The sequence below is a fragment of the Bubalus bubalis genome, chromosome 14, assembly GCF_019923935.1.
Source record: "Bubalus bubalis isolate 160015118507 breed Murrah chromosome 14, NDDB_SH_1, whole genome shotgun sequence".
Classification (NCBI taxonomy): domain Eukaryota; kingdom Metazoa; phylum Chordata; class Mammalia; order Artiodactyla; family Bovidae; genus Bubalus; species Bubalus bubalis.
This window is the reverse complement of record NC_059170.1, coordinates 55,381,087-55,401,669: the sequence shown is the minus strand read 5'-3', so window position 1 is coordinate 55,401,669 and position 20,583 is coordinate 55,381,087. Positions and strand designations below refer to the sequence as shown.

Here is a 20,583-nt window from a genome sequence, read left to right as displayed (position 1 = left end):
ACTCAGTGAAATTAATTACTTAAAAGGAGCCAGCAGTCAAGGATAAGGCCCCCTAATCCCAGGACTGTCCCTTTTCCACAGGCAGCTTCCGACTCCCCCTGCTCTGACGGTCCTCCTATAGCGCTTTCCTCTCGCGTCTGCTGGGGTGGGCCCTGCAGATGATGAGTGACCTCCCCCAGCCCGACTGCTTTGTGCTGTCGTAACTGAGGTATCTCCGGGGGTGTTTTCTGACACCGCCATGTAAGAAATCTGGCCAGGGACCCGTTTCTCAACCCCCACAGCTCCAAGCATCAGCTCCATGATGTGGTTAAAGATATACACCTGTGCATGGCCACACAGAGGCCATTCCCTCAGCTGTAGCTCCTGATCCTCACTACAGGCAGGGCTAGCAGCTGGCTTATGGTCTGGGGAGGCCTGGAAAGATGGGCACCTAGAACCCCTCTGATTCTTCGACCTCTTGATAAAAGGTTGGGACAGAAACACTCATCATGAGGAGGCTGGGTCCACTCGGGGTGGGGGTAACCCACAGGCCACATTTGGTGGTGCTAGTGGGTAAAGAACCTGCCTGCCAATGCAGGTAAACGTTAAGAGACACAGGTTTGGTCCCTGGGTCAGGAGAATCCCTTGAAGGAGGGCAAGCCAACCCACTTCAGTATTCTTGCCTGGAGAATCCCATGGACAGCGGAGCCTGGTAGGCTACAGTCCATGGAGTCACAGTCGGACATGACTGAGGCAACTTGGCATGCATGCACACTTTCTAGAATGATTCTCAGGATTGCTGAGGAATCTTTCAAAAACCCATGTAGCATCAGAAACACCTGCCGCCAATGCCGGAAAGACCTGCGTGCTGGGACTGTCTCTGGGCTCACTGGCCAGGGCTCTGTGGGGTTGCCCCAGGTCTTAGCACAGTTGGTCAGGAATTAAGTGATGACATCACTGCACGACCAGAGTTGCAGGATCCGACAGCGATATACTCGCCAAGGCTTCATGATAATCCTTCTCAGAGGAGTCTGGCGGCTACAAGTCCATGGGTCGCAAAGAGTCAGACATGACTGAGCGACACACACACACACATACCATCCCTCCCACTCCCCCACCGTTGCCTGAGGAACTTGACAGGCGTCTCCTAAAGGTAAAGGCTGAAGCTGAGATTGCCACCTGACCCCTGCTCACATCTAAACAACGAGGAGTGGGCTGCTAGCTGCCATCAGAGGAGGTATGGAGAGATGGAGGTTGCCCAGCTGGGAGAGGGGACGAGATTTAATGTTCCATCAAGCTGGGGGCTTTGGTTGTTATCAAGGATTGGGCACTGTCATTTCTTTTGTTTTCAGTTTAAACTTTTTATTTTGTATTGGGGTATAGCCAATTAACAAACAATGCTGTGATAGTTTCAGGTGAACATACTGTTCACCTGGTGGGCCAGTGGTTAACATTGTTCACCTGAAATTATCAGGGACTCACCCATACATACTGGAGAAGGCAATGGCACCCCACTCCAGTACTCCTGCCTGGAAAATCCCATGGATGGAGGAGCCTGGTAGGCTGCAGTCCATGGGGTTGCTAAGAGTCAGACACGACTGAGCGACTTCACTTTCACTTTTCACTTTCATGCATTGGAGAAGGAAATGGCAACCCAATCCAGTGTTCTTGCCTGGAGAATCCCAGGGACGGGGGAGCCTGGTGGGCTGTCGTCTATGGAGTCGCACCGAGTCGGACACGACTGAAGTGACTTAGCAGCAGCAGCACCCACACATACACCTGTATACATTCCCCCTCAACCTCCCTTCCTATCCAGGCTACTACATAACACTAAGCAGAGTTCCATATGCTAGACAGTAGGTCCTTGTTGGTTAGTCATTTTAAGTATAGCAGTGTGTACATGTCCATCCCACACTCTCTATCTCATTTCTTAATAAAATTAACTTTGCTATTTAAAGTGACTCTGTATTACCTGGAAGATCAGAAAAGTCATGCACTGCTTGCCTTTCCATCTAGGGAAGAATATCGTTAAAAGAACAGTGGGAGATAGAAGAAATGTGTCTTTTGAGTTCCAGGTCATCGATGTTCTTGTTAGCCTGGCCAAGTCTTTGGTTTTTAAGTGAGAGAAACCCAACCAGTCACTACTGGTTCAGAGCTCCCTTTGCAGTGGGTGGGGCTACTGGAGATGCCTCTACCAAAGAAAGAGATCCAACAACAGCCTTTGGTTTTCATTATCGTCTTCAGATTATACCCAAGGTCTATGGGGTGCCTTGGGTAGCAGGAGTCTATTTCTGCCAGTTATCTAGAAGTTCGGCAGTCTCAAGGGGGCTACTGGCCTGTCTGGGTAGGTGTTTATTTGGATGTTATAAATACAGATAGTTCAGTTGGTAAAGAATCTGCCTGCAATGCAGGAGACCCCAGTTTGATTCCTGGGTCAGGAAGATCCAGTGGAGAAGGGATAGGCTACCCATTCCGGTATTCTTGGGCTTCCCTTGTGGCTCAGTTGGTAAAGAATCTGCCTGCAATGCGGGAGACCTGGGTTCAATCTCCCGGGTGTTGGGAAGATCCCCTGGAGAAGGGAAAGGCTACCCAGTCCAGTATTCTGGCCTGGAGAATTCCATGGACTGTATAGTCCATGGGGTCGCAAAGAGTTGGACATGACGGAGCGACCTTCATTATAAATACAGAGTGTGGAGTCTGACCCCGACTCCGCTCCCTCCCCACTATCAACGTGGCTGTGTATACAGCGATCCTAGTGCTTGACACATGCTGCTGCTTAATAAGACGATGCTCGGCCACGTGTGGCAGATGAGCTCCGGGAGGCCTCACACCCCACGAGGGACAGATGCTCAGCTGGGCCAGGGGCAGGGTGGGAAACTATTTTTGGTCATCTGCTTGGATCTAGCAGGGGTTTCAGTGAATCTGGACAATAGTCAGAGACAGACAGGGATTTACCCACTTAGAAACTGGCATTCTCTCTCTCTCTACCACTTCCTTCTGAGAAAATGTTGTTTTCCACTGTTCCTTTCATGAAGGACTAACTCCCTTCTGGCTTTATAGCAAGCTTGCCCCTAGCTTCATCCTTCTCCCTCATTTCTTGTTTCCTGCTTCTCTCGACCTCAAGATTCCCCATCATCTGCAGCAGCTGCCTTGTTGATGGGAAACTGAGGCCCAGGGATGCGACTGAGCTTAGAGACCTAGATCTAGAAATGAGGGGCCTTGACCACCAGATTGGGCATCTTGCCATCAGAAGTAACAGTAGGAGGTGGGAGCAGGAACAGAATACCCAAAGGGTGATGCCAGGCCTGGAGAGTTACCCTGGTAACCAGATAGCACTTGGGTGAGTTCTTCATAGTAAAAGGTACCACCTCTAAGAGGGACCTCCAAGCAGGTCAACCCACAAGAGATTTGGATCTGCTTCTCCTAAGACTTGCATTGGGACCTCCCTGAATTGCATTGGTCCAGTGGTGAAGAATTTACCTGTCAGTACAGGGGACATAGGAAGTTCCCACACTTAGCTGCAAGGCAGCTGAGCCTGTGAACCAGGACTACTGAGCCTGTGCTCCACAACGAGAGAAGCCACCTCAATGAGGCGCCTGTGCACTGCAACTAGAACGGCCCCTGCTTGCCACAACTAGAGAAAGCCTGTATGCAGCAACAAAGGCCCAGTGCAGCCAAAAGCCAAACATTTTTAAGAGGAGAATTGCATTCCTGTCCTATACCTTTCCAGAGAAATGACTCACCTTATAGCTCTTGAAGATTACCCACCTGGATGGGCACATGCTTTTATTTTCTGCTCACAGACATCATGTTCAAAAGGGACAGTTTGACATTAGCACGAGTATTATGGAGACACTTCCAACAAGAATACAAGTTGGTGAGGGGGAGGGTTTAACTCAGGACCAGGCTTTGAAATGGCCTCCAGAGCAACCTGTGGGAACCAAGGGACCCTGGGTTCTCAGATCCAGTGACTAAGAAAAAAATCAATCATCTTAACAAAGAGGCGTTGTTTGCTCTTCATGGTAATCCTGCCTCTTGTGTTCAGCATAAAAGAGACTGTAACAATATTTGCTATGTCAAGGGCAACAGCACTTTTCTCGTGGGGAACAGGCAACTCTTTGAGATGTAAACATATTCAAGTTGAAGGTAATTGGACTATTGCTCATGTTTTAGAGCCTCCATTTCACAGACATAAAAACAGAGGCACAGAGAAGTTAAATAAGCTGTTTATCACAACTCTGAATCCCTTGGAAGTGAGTTAATACTCCTCAAATTACTCCTTGGTTGAGATTTTGAGATTTATTTTGGGCCTTTAAATGGATGTGGAGGCCAGTGGTTTATAAAACCTCTTTTTAAATCTGTTATAAGAAGGAATTTGACTTTAACTTAGATGACACTGTCTTAACAACAAAGCTGAACAACAGAAAGTTTCTGTTACCTGTGTGTAGAGCAGCCATCCTCAAACTCTACAGCCTGTCTCCAAATCTTCCCGAGGACTCGGGAAAACCCACACTGCCACGCCCCAGCCTCTGAATTTCAGAGTCAGATGGGTACCTGGAATATGTGGTTCTCATGTGTTCCTAGGTCACGTAGCAGTGATCTGCTGGTTCAAGGGCCACACTTGAGGAACCACTGCGGTAGAAGCGACTGCACCGACCAGCGTCTCCTTCAGGACTGCAGGATTTACCACCTCTGCACAACCTCAGCTGTGCAGAGCCAATCTTGCCCAAGGTCACGACCTCACCCTGGCGGGTCACCTGGATCTCATGATTGGTTGATGTTGAGCTAAGGTGATGGGTCTGCTGGTTGCAATTTCTCAGCTTTGCCTGAGGTTGCATCACAACTCCAGTTGTCCCTCTGCTGGGTCCTGTCTGCTTCCCTTTGTTCTTTGGTGTTAATTCCAGACCATTTCCCAGTATATCTCCTGTGAGAGAATCCACCTCCGACTCTGCTTCTCAGGGGATGTGCAACACTTGGAGTAGAGCCACTTAAACATCACCTCTTTGGCGAGACCACTCCTAACCATTCCATGCCCTCCCCCTCTTCCTTACTGATTGGTTGTCTTTGTCGAATTCACTACTCTGACACTCTACGTTAAGAGACCTAATGCTTTGACCATCTTCTCCTCTAGACTCTAAGCTCTGTGAGGGCAGGGACCCATCTTTTTTATTCACTGTATCATCTTCAGGGACTTGCTCAGGACAGGCAATTGGTATTTCTGGGACCATTTTACTGAAGGATTTCATATTCAACACCTTCTACTGGAGTTCTAAGGCTCCAGCTCAGCACATTCAGGAGACTGAAATTCTTGGATGAGAGGAGAGACTGGGATTCCTGTTCCAAAGGGAGAGAACTCAGCTATGCTATTACGCATGCTCTGAGAAGAGGATGTCTTCTCAGGTGGTGCAGTGGTAAAGACTCTGCCTGCCAATACAGGAGATATAGGAGACTTGGGTTCGATCCCTGGGTTGGGAAGATACCCTGGAGGAGAAAACGGCAACCCATTCCAGTATTCTTGCCTGGAAAATTCCATGAACAGAGGAGCTTGGGGGGCTATAGTCCATGGGGTCACAAAGAGTCAGATATGACTATGCACATACATGTATGCACTATGATGCTTTGAGAAGAGCATCTCAATCTTCCTAGAATACAACTGCTTTTTTCCTTTCCTGGGGAGTTATTTTAAGATGGCAGATGTTGGTGACTCTCTGCCCCCACTTCCTCCCTGCAACCCAGCATCCCTCCAGCAGGCCCACTCCTCAGCTTTGAGGCGGGCTCCTCTTGGTGACCTGTGCCCAGGACCTGTCACCCACAGGCACTGAACGCTTCCTGGTCCACTCAGTGCTGAGTGAGATCTGAAGGAGGCAACAAAGGAGCCCTTTGATCAGACACTGAAAAAGCAAAGGCTGCAAAATGCTTGGAATGCTGAACATACTCCGTGGAGCTCTTCCTCTCCGGGGAGTCCAGGGTGCAGTCTCCCAGGGGAGTACAGATAACGGGATGAGGGAGGCACCCGCCCAGGGCCTGCCAAGGCAGAGAGCTCAGCAGCCCAAGGATGAGTCAAGTGCATCCAAACAGAAGCTGAAAAATAAGTCGGCAAAGCACTTAAAGGCGTGCTTATCTCGTTGAATAATTCAGCAGGCTGGCTGACTGTGAGCTGGGAGCTGGTTCACAGTTAATGGAATATTTCCTGTAAATATGATTTTCTCTTCCTGTCTCATCGTTTCACCCAGTTCAAAAATCTTTACTAATCTGGGGCGGTGACAAGCAATGCATCAGTTCTCTGAGCTAATGCTCCCAATTCTGAAATGCTCGGAGGAACCATAGGAAGCTGCACTGGCTGCTCTGGGGGGGAAGGGGCAGACCATTTACTCTGGTTCCTTCTCCTAATGTCTCAGAGGGGAGCCCTCTGCGCTCCTAATTGTGCATCTAAGTGAACATAAGAGCGTCCCTAATTGCACATCAAATAAATAAGTAAACGTTGTCTGCTGAATACGTAACAAGGACCAGCACTGTCATCCTCCCCCGACGGAGAGATTTCATTAAATATGGGCTGGTGAGGGAGCTGCAGCAATCAGTGATGATTTACAGATATTGAATATTGCTTCTAAGGTTTCTTTAGAGCCACGTGTTTCACACGGTTCTTTTTTTAATGCATATAGCGTCTGATAAAGCCTGAACGGATCTTTATTCTGACTCTTCCTGGCGCCCCATTCAGAAAGCATTTTCTGTTGTAAATGATAATGTTTTCTGATGATTCAATGGCTGGGCTCTCCACAGGATTGGGGAGTGCAGACTACAGCCAGAGGACACAGCACACAGCTCAGCTTGGTGCTGGTGGGAACCGAGTCTCGAGTGTGGGAGAAGTGAATCACCTGAAACCTTTGGTCCCGGTGCTCCCAAGAAGAGGCAGATTGTCCCAGAGATCAGAGCTTTCGGAATTTTTCAGGCTCTGATCTAAGGAGTGCAAGGTCCTCCTCTAAAAGAGGGAGCCCTTTGTGATCGACTTTACCCAGCTTTATTTATCTCTGCCCCATGTGATCCTGGTTCCACGGGAGTTAATAAACAATGTATTTTCTGTATAGATCATTTAATTTGCATTCAAATGTTCTCAGAGAAGTAGAAACACTCTTGCTTGTACCAACACAGTTGCCTGAAACTGACATGCCAGCTGATTCGTGGCATGTCCCCACTGATGGTCACTTTATGTAGTGGCATTTACTCGTTTGATGCTTGTGTGTCTTTCCTTGGCCATAAATATAACCCAAGATGAAGCTTGATATTTTACTTCGAGTGTCCAAGCGCACTTGAACTGACAAGTTCAACTGATAATGTTTCATGATTCCCGGAAGTCAACCGGACAGTTGTTTAGTCACTAGGTCATGTCTGACTCTGAGACCCCATGGACTGTAGCCCTCCAGGCTTCTCTGTCCATGGGATTCTCCAGGCAAGAATACTGCAGTGGGTTGCCATGCCCTCCTCCAGGGGATCTGCCCAATCCAGGGATCAAACCTGTGTCTCCTGCATTGGCAGGTGGATTCTTCACCACTAAGCCACCAGGGAATCTCAACAGGATGGGTACCTGGTGGAATAAAGGATCTCTCACCTGTGAAGAGCTCCATTTCTACACACGTAGACATGTGCTCAAAGGGAATGTGGTACCCAGGAGAAAGTAGGGGAAAATAATCTATGTAGCTGCAAGATTTTTTCTTTTTTTCACTGATGTAACACTCTCTGTACTTCTGTGACCACTGCTAAACCCAGACAGTTAGACATGAAAATACTGTCACTCCCGTTCTCTGAAACCTCACTCGCAACAGTGCCTAAAATGATCACCCCATAATCACGGTAATGAAGAGAGGCAGGTTTGGCAGTGTATGAACAAGCGTGCAGGAGAGGGGAGGCAAGCTGAGTGAGAGGGAAAACATCAGTGGGTGAAAGAGAGAAACAGCAGGATTCAGTGAGAGTTGATGGTGGGGCGATATTTAATGACATAAACAATTCGACAACCTATCCTCAGACACTGTTTGGGATTCCATCTGTTCATTTTAAAAGAACTTATCTTGGGACTTCCCTGGTGGTCCAGTGGCTAAGACTCTGAGCTCCCAATTTAGGAGGCCTGGATTTGATCCCTGGTTGGGGAACTAGATCCCTTCCACATGCCACAAATAAGACCCCATGAAGCCAAAAAAAAAAAAAAAAAAAAAGTCATCTATGTAAGCAAGGGCCACAATTCTAGTATAGACAGGAGCTTGGGTATTTTGTTCTTAGTCCTATGTATGGGCTTTTTAGGCCTTTGGGCGGCAATTCTTGCACCGCGCATCATTCTGAAATAGTTCTGAGCTTCTGAACATACTCAAGAGCCAAAACACCCTCTTGGGACGTCCACACATGCCTTGCTGTTCCTGACATGTGTGCCCTGAGGGCAAAGAAGCTATTTTTTTTCCCCTAACATCAGCAGCTTGCATTTTGGGCTGTGCTTCTGCAAGGCCAGGTGCCCATCTGTTTAGAAGATCCAGGTAATAGATAGGGGCAAGTGATTGGACAGGGCCTAGAATGCTCTCCCTGCTCCACCTACGAGGGATCTCGTGCTTTACTCCATCTCCCCAAAGCCCCCCAAGGCTTCAGAGTGAGGATTAAGCAATTTAGGGAAGACTGCAACCAGAGTGGGAAACTAGTACCCCCAACCCCCAGAGAAGCTGGAACAGCTGTGGTGCTGCCCACTTTGGGACAGTCATTAGCTACCTGCTTCTTTTCAGGGCCCCTACGGAGGCACCTGAGTGCATTCTCACAGGAGACTGCTGAGGGCCTGTTTCTGGCTGTGTGCATGATCTGCTGATGCTACTGCAGCCGAGGACGCCGAGAGATGCCTCCAGCTCCTCTGAAGGCAAAGGTGCGGCTCACCCTGGTCCTGCCCCTACTTGAAAGCTGGCTCCCATTGTCTCGGTGCCATGGAGCCTAGCTGCTCTAACTGGGTCAGAGTGTTAGGGAGACTCCTGCCTGGGCTGGAGGGGCAGTTGTTGCTACAAAAGGGCCTTCAGGTGCCCAGAACCGGGTGCCACTCCCCATTTACTGAGCACTGCGGGGGGCCCGGGTGGCGAGCTCTGCCTGGCCCCCTTTGCCAGGGTGTAATTGCTGCCTGCAGGGCCATCCCTCATTCAGAGCCGGCCCAAACTTGAGCCCTGTGCCCAGCTCCCCAAGTGCAGAGGCCCTGCCGGGCACACCTGCCATGCCTGGCTGATCCTCCTTGAGTCTGAATTCGGAAAGGACCCACCGCTGGCCACAGGAGTGATCCTCAACTCTGGCCACCATGTCAGAATTGACTGTGAGGCTTTCTAGACATCCAGCGGCTGGGTCAGAAATGAGAGGCAGAGGGATCAGGGGAGACTGGGGCCTCTGTCCATTCTGACAGTTTCATGTGAGTTTCCAATCTTTCGCTGAAGACGGATTTGGGGCACTCCTATGTAAATGTGCACTGGTGGTCACTACCACGTGCCTGCGTCTCCTTAGATTCACAGGTCTGGAGCCTGGGAGTGTGCTCTGTGCATTCAGAGACTCTCAGGTGCCTTACGTGGAAGAAAGATGGCCTTTTTATGATGGTGGTGGTGCTGGCTATGAGCAAAAGGGACAAGCGCCCTGCCTCGTGTTCCCTGAAGCTGGGACCTCTTCACTACAGCTCAGGCTAAGTCTTTAGGGCCCACGGCATGTCTCAGCAGAGGTGGATACCCCTTGAGCTAATGAAATTTCTGCTCTTCTCCTCATGGGCTTTTCAGAGTTCTTAATTTTGCATTCCAATTGCACATTTATTTCCTAAAGAGGGCTCCCCAAGTTATAGTAGGATCAGGGTGTCCCGGTCCCCAGCCTGCCCTTCAGCCTCACAGGGAATGTCACGATGGGAAACTGAAATGCACTTACAGCTACTGTAATTTTTTCAGTGTTCTGAGTACCTCTCCCGCTCCTCTCTCTGTTCAGTTCTGATTTGGAAATTGATACTGTCGAGCTCCAACTGAAAACTCACTGCCTATCTGCCAAGGCTACCCGAACGCCCCATCAGCCTAAGACGTGGCATGTCCTAAACTGCTCTTCTCTCCCCTTCTCTAACATCCCAGGATCTGGTCAATCAAGAAGCCTGGGAGTTGTTCCAGGTTCTCCTCCTTCTCTGACTGCCATCCTCTCACCCCCTGCCATTGATCAGTCACATCACCTTCTAAACATCTCTCTTCCAATTCCCCTTCTCCACCCCCAGCACTGACACACCCACAAGCCCCCACCAGTTCAGACCTACACTAGTGTAATGATGTCCCAGTCTGCAACTATTATCCAGTATCACTCCACTCATCCTCCACCAGCTGTCAGAATGATGCTCCTCTGGCTATGGAAGTCCGAAATGGCCGCTCGTCTGCTTCTGCCTCAAAGAGGATATCTCCCTAGCAAATCCTCAGGATTCTGGATGCTGGAGCCCGTCAGCCTCCTCTCCCGCTACGTTCCAGCCCCAGTGGTGCCGCGTGCTTCTCCATCACCCCATGCTCCTCTCCTTCAAGGTGCTTTCATGCACACCTGTGTGTCTCCTCACCCCACTGGTCCATCTTCAATACCTCTGTCACCATCGTAAGATACAGCTCCTTCTCCGTAAGCCCAGCCAATTCATTATCAACCCTCACGCAGACCTGTCTTATCTGTAAGATGCAATCATTACACCTCTCTTTCTAATAGCCTGGCAGGACCTGAGGACCTGATGTGTGTCTTATCTCAGAACCCTGCAGTCTGCTTGGTGCATAGAGGGTATGAAATACACATTTCTGAAGGAACGAAGAAATGAATGAATAGTGACTCTGATGGCCTGGTTGTCCCTCCGTTAGTGATAGACTTGAGAATCCCAAATGCTTCCTTAGAGGATACAGAAGCAGGCAACATTTTCAGTAATAACTCAGTTTGAATACAGTTAATATCCTGAATACATGTATTCCCCTGCTAACATTTTTAATCCACTGACCTGCATAAATTCAACCAATGAGAGTAAATTCTCTTATTCCAAGGGTGATTATTCACACATTTTGCTTTCCACTTTTCATTATTTTGAAGTCTCTTTTGGAGTCATACAGGAATAGTTACAATTTATTGAACCCCTGTGCTGCATTTTGTATGTTTCACAAATATCAAGGCTACCTCACTACATCTAAAACCTTTATTAGCACCTCAATTAGAGAAACAAGGCAAGCTTAAACATATTAATAAATCGAACTGAACACATACCAATACTAGTTAGCACATTTTTCAAAAACATTCAGAGGGAAAGAAGAGTTCAACCATGGGATTTTAATGAATTCCACTGTAGACCCCAATCGTCCAAGCTGGCCTTGGTCTCCACCAGTGGGGCAATTGAGAGATGCATACGTTGTTACTAGGACTGGTTAAAGGATCTAGGAGTCTCTGTGGCTCTTGCAAGCAGAAAAAATAGCCAAGCAGGTTGGAGAGAGGGGACAGTCAATGTACAAATGAACTTATTTACAAAACAAAGGCAGACTCACAGACTTAAGAGAAGGAACTTAAGGTTGCCACTGGGGAAAGAGTCGGGGGAAGGGATAGTTAAGAGTCTGGGATAGACATGTGTACACTGCTGTATTTAAAATGGATAACCAACAAGTTCCTACTGTATAGCACATAGAACTCGGCTCAATGTTATGTGGCAGCCTGGATGGGAGGGGAGTTTGGGGGAGAATGGATACATGTACATGTATGGCTGAGTCACTCTGCCATTCACCTGAAACTTTCACAATGTTGTTAAACAGCTAGGCTCCAATATAAACTAAAAAGTTTAAAAAAATAAAAAGAAGAAAGGAGTAAAGGGAAAACTCAAGAAAAAAAGCACAGAAATTTATAAAGGTTATAAGAGAAAGAGGTAGAAAATAAACAAAAAGTTAAGAGTGTTTGAAGTACAGACCCAGTGACTGAGAAAGACAAAGAAGAAAAAATAAGAATGCAGAGTCCAAATCATGTCTTGCAGCAGGAAACTGGAGGGGTTTTGAAAATAGTCACAAAACAATCATCCCTAGAACAGCCAGGTTCCTCCTGAATTGTCCCCAAGGAAGAATTCCTCCATCACAGGCTCAGGATCTTTTCATAGAACTTAACTGACTTACTGATCAATTGAGTGAAAATCTTCCTCAATACAGAACCATTTTTTCTCTATCAGTTTAATGAGAAGCTGGCTAAGGGCAGACGTCCACTGGATAGACTACAATAAGCTCGGATGTGTAGCGTGGATTTCAATCCTGCTCATGGATAAAGCAGCTTGGAAAGCATTTTGCAGTGACATAATGAAATCATATGGCTTTTTCCCTCCAAAAGCAAGTGCGGTTTTGATAGACTTTTAATCTGTATTTCAGGGTCTGATTCGCATACTGTCTCCCTGTTTTTTTCTCTGCCTGGAGGAGCTGAATGACAGCTCTCGCCTCAGAGACATTTTTTCCATTATAATTTTTCAATTTGTTCTGGTCTGAAAAATGTGTAGAAATGAAAACAGAAAATCCAAGTCCTGTGTCCCCTTCAAACACTCTGTTTTGGCTTTACCGGGACTCTATATACTCTGTTAAGCTTCCCTTTCTTTTTTGGCAAGGGATCTTATTTCTTCCAGATTTCTGATCGCTTCTAATATGCCAGAAAATATTTACTGGATTGGCAGGCAAGCCTCTCATGCTTCTTTATTTTTCACCTCTTTTTGACCTACAATCTCTTCTTTTAGGTTCCCCCCTTTCTAAAAAAAAAAAAAAAAGAAAACCTTTGGGAAAAGTCAGATTAGCCTCAGGATTCAAGAGAGACACTCCTTCACATTCCCATTAGCACAGTATCCCAGAGGATGAGGGCCAGAATGGTCTGTCAGAGGCCTGTTGTCCTTCTGCTCTGGGTAAGCTGACCTAGTCTTCTTGTTCTATATGTGCTAAGTCGCTTCAGCATGTCTGACTCTTTGTGACCCCATGGACTGCAGCCCGCCAGGCTCCTCTGTCCATGGAATTCTCCAGGCAAGAATACTGGAGTGGGTTGTCATGCCCTCCTCCACGGGATCTTCCCAACCCAGGGATCAAGCTCGCATCTCCTGTATTTCCTGCATTGGCAGGCAGATTCTTTACCACTAGTGCCACCTGGAAATCCCCTAGTCTTCTTACCTTAAATAATTTTACAACTTCCATTTCCTTAGTGACAGGAAGGAAAAGTATTTTCCCAGAGAAGGCAGAACGGATGAGTTTGGAGTAGTTGGTATACACCGCACTTATCAGGAGACTGGGGAGCCCAGAGGCCCTGAGGCTGCATGGCTACCATTTTTGTCACTTCTCAGCCTGTTCCTCCCTCCACCGGAGCACCACTAGCCCACCAAGGAGAGCATGCTTACCTTCCTGGGCTTGACTTTATCATGGTAGTCATACTGGAAGATGCCTTTGTAGCTCAGGCCCAGCCACCACGGTATCCCCTGCTTGTCCTAGGACATCAAAAGAAGCACGGGTAAGCATGGGACCAGAGGAGAGAAACATGAGCCAAGAGATCTGCTTCATCTGAAGACAAAGAGAAAAGCAAATTCCTTGAAAGGGATGGACCCCATCTCTCTACAATTTACCCTGACAGGTGTGCCCTGTCATCAAAGGATGCTCAGTGATGTGACTTGGAAAGTGCCCTGGGTTGGGGACCCAGCTCCACTCCTAACCAGCAGCACAGCTGTGGTTCTCTCCCCCATTTTGAGTCAAAAGCGGATGCCTTGTTCTCTGTTCTCCTTCGAAGACTTTAGGTTTTCAGTGCCACCCCCCACCCCTACTAAGGAAAATCTGAGAGATGCTGAGCACTGACAAAATGACCTTCCGAGCCGAGAAACTGTCATCGGCTGTCAGAGCTGGAAGGAACCACGGAAACTATGAAAGGTGACTCCCCTAAAAATTTTGCCTTAGAAGATTTTAATTTTTTTTTTCCAGCAGTTTTAGGTTCATGGCAAAATTGAGAGGAAGGTACAAGGATTTCCCATATATTCTCGTCCCTACAGCCTCCCCTATCAATAACATCCCACACTGGAATGGTACTTATGTAGTAACTGATGAGCCTACACTGACCCATCTCAATCACCCAGAGTCCATAGTTTCCCTCAGGATTCATTCTTGGATTGTACATTCCATAGGTCTGGACAAACGTATATAGATACGTATCAATCATATAGTGTTGCACAGAGTATTTTCATTGCTCTAAAAATCCTGCGTGTTCTATCTATTCATCCCAGGTTCTGGCAACCAGGTTTGTCTTTTCCAGGATGTCATTTAGTTGGAATCATACAATATGCAGCCTTTTCAGATTGACTTCTTTCACTTAGTAATATGCATTTAAGACTCCTCTAATTTAAAAAAAAATTTTTTTTTTGGAGTAGGGTTGATTTACAATGTTGTGCTAGTTTCTTCTGTACAGCAAAGTGAACCAGTTATACATATATCAACTCCTTTTATTTTTTCTTAAGTTGTGCATCTCTTTTTTATGTTAGCTATTTTTTTTTTTTTGACGTGGACCATTTTTACAGTCCTTATTGAATTTGTTATAATATTGCTTCTGTCTCATGTTCTGGCCCTTTGGCCCCGAGGCATGTGGGATTCTAGATCCCTGACCAGGAATCGAACCAGCACCCTCTGCATTGGAAGGGAAAGCCTTAACCACTGGACCACCAGGGAAGTCCCAAACTCCTCTCATTTTAAAGACAAAGAAATCATGCAAATGTTGCGTCCTGCTGTACTCAGGACCCCCCTTCCCCTCTCCCCAGCCCCCAGCAGGCCGATGGCAGTGCAGGGCGAGCAGGTGCTTCCCAGTGTGTCCTGCTCACTTATGAAGACAGTGGCTTCCGGGCTGGCCTGGGTGACTCAGGCTACAGGTCAAAGTAACAAAATTGAAGCCTAGACACTCTGGGGGCAGAATGAGAAATGCCAAGGCCCTCTGTTTATTCCTTTAACAGAGACTTCTGGCCCCCAGATGGTTAATCTCCATTCAAGTAGGGTGATTGTTAATGAGAAGATCCCAAATGCTAGGAGCTGGCAGTGGGCATATGAAGCAGCCTTTCCCTGGATTTGTTCTAATTGCCACATGGACGAATGGCCTAATAGAACCCACAGAGGACATCCTGAAAACTCAAAGTTGGCTTCAGGGTTTTGCGGGGCATGAGTGTGTGCTTCAAGGTAAGCATAAAGGTAAAAAGCAAAAGAACTACATTTTGAATTTTTAGAAGAGCTTCTAAATTTCTTTAAAGGTATGGAAAGTGCCCATGTGATTGCACTGGTTTTGGAGAACAGAATAAGAGGACAGACGAAGGCCTCTGTGGTTTCAGATTGTTGAGGCAAGAGGTGTCATCACACCGAGACATGTGGCGTCTGTGAAATTTACAAGGAAGGCCACCAAACAGTGAGTCTCGATATAGCTGCTTAGGCTCTTTCTCCAAGTAAGTGGGAGAGCAATCAATCCCTCACGCTTGAGATTCCAAGAGTCAAACACACAGGCACACCTGGCACCCGGAAATTCACAAACAGCAAAGGAGCATATTTCTAAAGTTTTATTGGATGGCAGAGAGCATGCATATCAGAGGTTGTCCTTTTGTCAAGTTCCAGGGCTGACGAGGAAACAGAATTCAAGTTTACGCTGTGTTCGTAGAACCCAGATGAAGTTCTATCTGAAAGCCTTTCCATCTAGGTATCTCTACCTATCTCTGCTGCTGCTGCTGCTAAGTCGCTTCAGTTGTGTCCGACTCTGTGCGACCCCATAGATGGCAGCCCACCAGGCTCCCCCGTCGCTGGGATTCTCCAGGCAAGAACACTGGAGTGGGTTGCCATTTCCTTCTCCAATGCATGAAAGTGAAAAGTGAAAGTGAAGTCGCTCTGTCGTGCCCGACTCTTAGCAACCTATCTCAATAGTCTTCTAATACTTAGAAAATTTTTGTGGAGTAGTTGGTGAAGCAAATTTCTTAATCTCTATTTTATTTGTTTATTTTATTATATACACACACACGTATATTATCTTCATTTATTTATCTTTGGCTGTGCTGGGTCTTTGCTGCTTCTCGGGATTTTTCTCTTGTTGTGACAGGCAGGGGTTACTCTCTAGTTGCGGTGTGCCAGCTTCTCAGCGTGGTGGCTTCTCTTGTCGGGAAGCACAGGATCCAGGGCGCTTTGGCTTCAGTACTTGTGGCATATCCACTCAGTAGTTGCAGTTCCCAGGCTCCAGAGCACTGGCTCAGTGGCACATAGGATTACTTGCTCCACGACATGTGGGATCTTCCCAGACCAGTGACTGAACCTGTGTCTTCTGCACTGGTAGGCAAATTCTTTACCACAGAGCCACCAAGGAAGCCTCGATTTACTTTCAATATATATTTATTTATTTAGCTGGGTCAGGTCTTAGTTGCAGCATGTGGTTGTCATGTGGGATCTTTCATTGTGGAGCTTGAGCTCAGCAGTTACAGTGCAGGGCTTCTGGATCTGTGGTGTGTGAGCTTAATTGCTCTGTGGCATGCGGGATCTTAGTTCCCTGACCAGGGATTGAACCTGTGTCTCCTGCCTTGCAAGGTGTTTCCTCAACCACTGGACACCAGGGAAATCCCTTAATCTCTCTTTTAATTATGAGTAGCAGAGGTGAGATCATGCTTAGGACAAACAGCAAATCAGAGAATGAAATGGAGTCAGGGATTCCTGAATTACTGGCTCCATTAATGAATTCAGACCTCTCCACTAAACATCACTGTGGAATATTTCCACAAGTGACAGAGAGACTCACAGTTTGATTTCTGTGATATGCCTCTTGTAATAATGTCAGGACTATTGCTGGGCCCTCCTGTTTCCTTTATGGTAGCAAGATGGCAAAATGGACATGGGCTCTAGACTCACTCACAGTGTAAGAGTTGAACCCTGGCAGCCAGCAGGGGGGATTTTGAATTTCTTTTCATGATCAATTCAATTTCCTTTTGGGGAGTTGACTGCCCACTGATTTCAGTGGTTATATCCCCGGGCAGAGAGATACAGGGATTGTCTCCTTAGATGATTCATACTTTTCATGTGGGACAGAATTTAGCCCAGAAGCCCAGGTCATACTTCTCATGACAAGACTATACCTTAGACTTAAGAAAGGCAGGGATGACTGCCATGGTTCTGAGTTCCGTGCATCACGGTGAAGAGAGATAAAGAGCTTCCACTGGTGGGAAGGGTGTTGGAAGGACATCAGGATGAACTGAACCACTGCAGGCTGTGATAGAAGTGGAGATGAGCTGCTGGGTGGGACTGCACCCACATATGCTTCAAAACTGGACTCCACAAATATCACTCTGATATCTGTTCCCATCATGGAAATGTATACATCCAACTACTCAATTCAATTCTCAATAAAGGCACTTGGTAAATATTTGCTGGGCACCTACTACATTCCAGGCACTATGCTAGATTCTGCTGGATTCCAGGAATATATAACAGAATACAACACAGTCTTTGCTATCAGAAGGCTGCAGTTTAGAGGAAGATACAGGCCATTAAATGCACACCAAGGATGTGTAAAATGTCGTTGAAGCTGCCATAGTGACACAATAATGAATGAAACACGGCACACTCTGGTCTAAAAGAATTAAAAATACAGTCAGGTGGGGCTTCCCTGGCGGTCTAGTGGTTAAGAATACACCTTGCAATGCAAGAGATACTAGTTCGATCCCTGATCCAGGAACATCCCACATATCACGGAGCAACTAAGCGTGTGTACCACAACTACTGAAGCTCGAGTGCTCGGCAACAAGAAGTCACCACAATGAGATGACCAAGCACTGCAACGAAGATTAGCCACCACTCACTGCAACTGGAGAAAGCCTGCATGTAGCAACAAAGACCAGTCACAGACAAAAAATAAAGTAAATAAATAAATCTAAAAAAAAAAAAAATACAGTCAGGTAGAAACATGGGGAAGGAAATTGGTGGGTGAGCCTGAGAATATCGGGTTGCTTGGTGGGACTGTCTTGTGTTCAGAAGGGTTTTCTGTTCCTTTTGTCCAGACTTGGGGCAATGACTTCGATAAACTTCACGTCGGGGTAAATGAAGGAAAGGAAGTTATCCTTTCTCAGGATAGAAAAAAGAGCCTGGGAACATCATTATCCACTATTTCAAAGAAGGGATCCCAGTCTTGGACATTATGTATCAAATGTAAAAGAATTTACAATGGGGCCAGTGTCACATTGGACTTGCCATCAGCATATTTAAGAAGATACAGGATGTTGATTTCTCAACTCATAGTCCCACTTCTCCTATTTGGCTGCCTACGTGGCATTTGACCACCAAGAGAAACACTGTTCATTCTGCTTAAGTTTTTGTTCTCTATAGTTCCTTGGAATCTTCCTACTGAGAGGCTCTGTGGTCCTGATCTCCAGGAATCTTCTGAGAATTTAAAGAAAGTAGGCATTTATCAATAACCTCAGATATGCAGATGACACCACCCTTATGGCAGAAAGTGAAGAGGAACTCAAAAGCCTCTTGATGAAAGTGAAAGAGGAGAGTGAAAAAGTTGGCTTAAAGCTCAACATTCAGAAAATGAAGATCATGGCATCTGGCCCCATCACTTCATGGGAAATAGATGGGGAAACAATGGAAACAGTGTCAGACTTTATTTCTGGGGGCTCCAAAATCACTGCAGATGGTGACTGCAGCCATGAAATTAAAAGACACTTACTCCTTGGAAGAAAATTTATGACCACCCTAGATAGCATACTGAAGAGCAGAGACGTTACTTTGCCAACAAAGATCCGTCTAGTCAAGGCTATGGTTTTTCCAGTGGTCATGTACAGATGTGAGAGTTGGACTGTGAAGAAAGCTGAGTGCCGAAGAATTGATGCTTTTGAACTGTGGTGTTGAAGAAGACTCTTGAGAGTCCCTTGGACTACAAGGAGATCCAACCAGTCCATTTTGAAGGAGATTAGCCCTGGGTGTTCTTTGGAAGGAATGATGCTAAAGCTGAAAGTACTTTGGCCACCTCATGAGAAGAGTTGACTCATTGGAAAAGACCCTGATGTTGGGAGGGATTGGGGGCAGGAGGAAAAGGAGACGACAGAGGATGAGATGGCTCAATGGCATCACCGACTCGATGGACGTGAGTTTGAGTGAACTCCGGGAGATGGTGATGGACAAGGAGGCCTGGCGTGCTGCGATTCATGGGGTCGCAAAGAGTTGGACACGACTGAGTGACTGAACCGAACTGAACTGAACTGAGGCATCTATCACACCCACTTCACAAAAGGGAAAGTAAATTTTGGAGCGTTTTTGAATCAAGTCTTACTACACTAGTTGGGGGTGTTCCACTGTCCCAACTCCCCCAGCATGTGATCTCCCTGACTGAGTCCTCCCCAAACCACAAAAAACTTCACTAAGATTAAAAATAAAGAAATGAAAATCTTTTTTAGGGCATGTTGGCAATGTTCACCAAATGAGCTCACTTACCTTCACTGCGTAATAGTGAACTCCATAGGTTGGGAGAGACTCTACGATGCTCATGTAGCTGTGAAAACAAAACAAAACAACACACACACACACACACACACACACACACACACACGTGGTTATTCAGCAGAACTGGTATCATACGCACATTGGTGTCTGTGTGTACATGATAAAAGTTCTCAGAATGGTTATTTACTTAAAAGTTAAATGGAACCACCATCCACTGGAGTCTCTCCCAGAAGAATTGAACAACCCTGCCATGTTCTATGTGAACACACACACAACCTCATCAGCACTGGGAGGGGTGAGGTACTTACTTCACGATGGCTTGGCCTCTGGTCTGGCCGTTGAGTTTCTTGTAGTGCTCGATGACCCGGTCCTCACTAGAATGAGAGGAAAAGGAGTCTCTACCTCAGTCTCCAGGTGACGGCCCCAAGCCCTCCTCAGGAAAAGACCATGAGCCCCACGTCCTCACAAGAAGTTCCAAGGAGCCAACAGCTCCTGGAAGAATGATTTGTCCTGGAAGCAGCATTTTGAAACCCAGCCGAAGTGAGATGTCCAGGGCGACAGAAGCAACAAAAGAGTCCACTTTCCCTTCAGAGGACTCACTGCTCTTTGTCTTGAGTTTGGCTCAGGTTCAGGGGGTTAGACTCCTTGTGGGAGCAGAGGATGAAAGGAGTACGGATCCCAGTGGGGATGGACACAGGACAAGGACAGGCAGACGGCCACTGCTGGGGGTCCACGTAGATGCTTCGGGCAACCTCGGTCAGGCCCTCCTCCCCTCCTAAACTCCAGCTGCCCAGTCAGGGGGAAGGAGGTGCTGACCTCAACACGACATTTATGGCCTCTCTACCCTGTTAGCAGTTAATAGCTCAGGGTGTCCAAGGAGGATCGGAAAGTTCGGGAATTTGGGGCTGGTTAACACAAATCAACCTCAGATATGCAGATGACACCACTCTTTCGGCAGAAAGTGAAGAGGAACTAAAAAGCCTCTTGTTGAAAGTGAAAGAGTAGAGTGAAAAAGTTGGCTTAAAGCTCAACATTCAGAAAATGAAGATCATGGCATCTGGTCCCATCACTTCATGGGAAATAGATGGGGAAACAGTGGAAACAGTGGCTGACTTTATTTTTT

General features: G+C 46.9%; 1 protein-coding gene across 9 annotated transcripts in view; it reads right to left on the bottom strand.

Moving 5' to 3' along the window:
• Positions 1-20,583, bottom strand: part of FRMD4A (FERM domain containing 4A) — a 515,353-nt gene that overhangs the window by 86,824 nt on the left and 407,946 nt on the right. For all 9 annotated transcript variants that reach the window (XM_044928112.2, XM_006066017.4, XM_044928110.2 and 6 more), the window contains exons 9-11: positions 19,769-19,834; positions 19,452-19,509; positions 13,367-13,453 (exon numbers count right to left, since the gene is read on the bottom strand). In XM_044928112.2, coding sequence (XP_044784047.2) covers positions 13,367-13,453; positions 19,452-19,509; positions 19,769-19,834 — 211 coding nt within the window. The remainder of the gene's footprint in view (positions 1-13,366; positions 13,454-19,451; positions 19,510-19,768; positions 19,835-20,583) is intronic.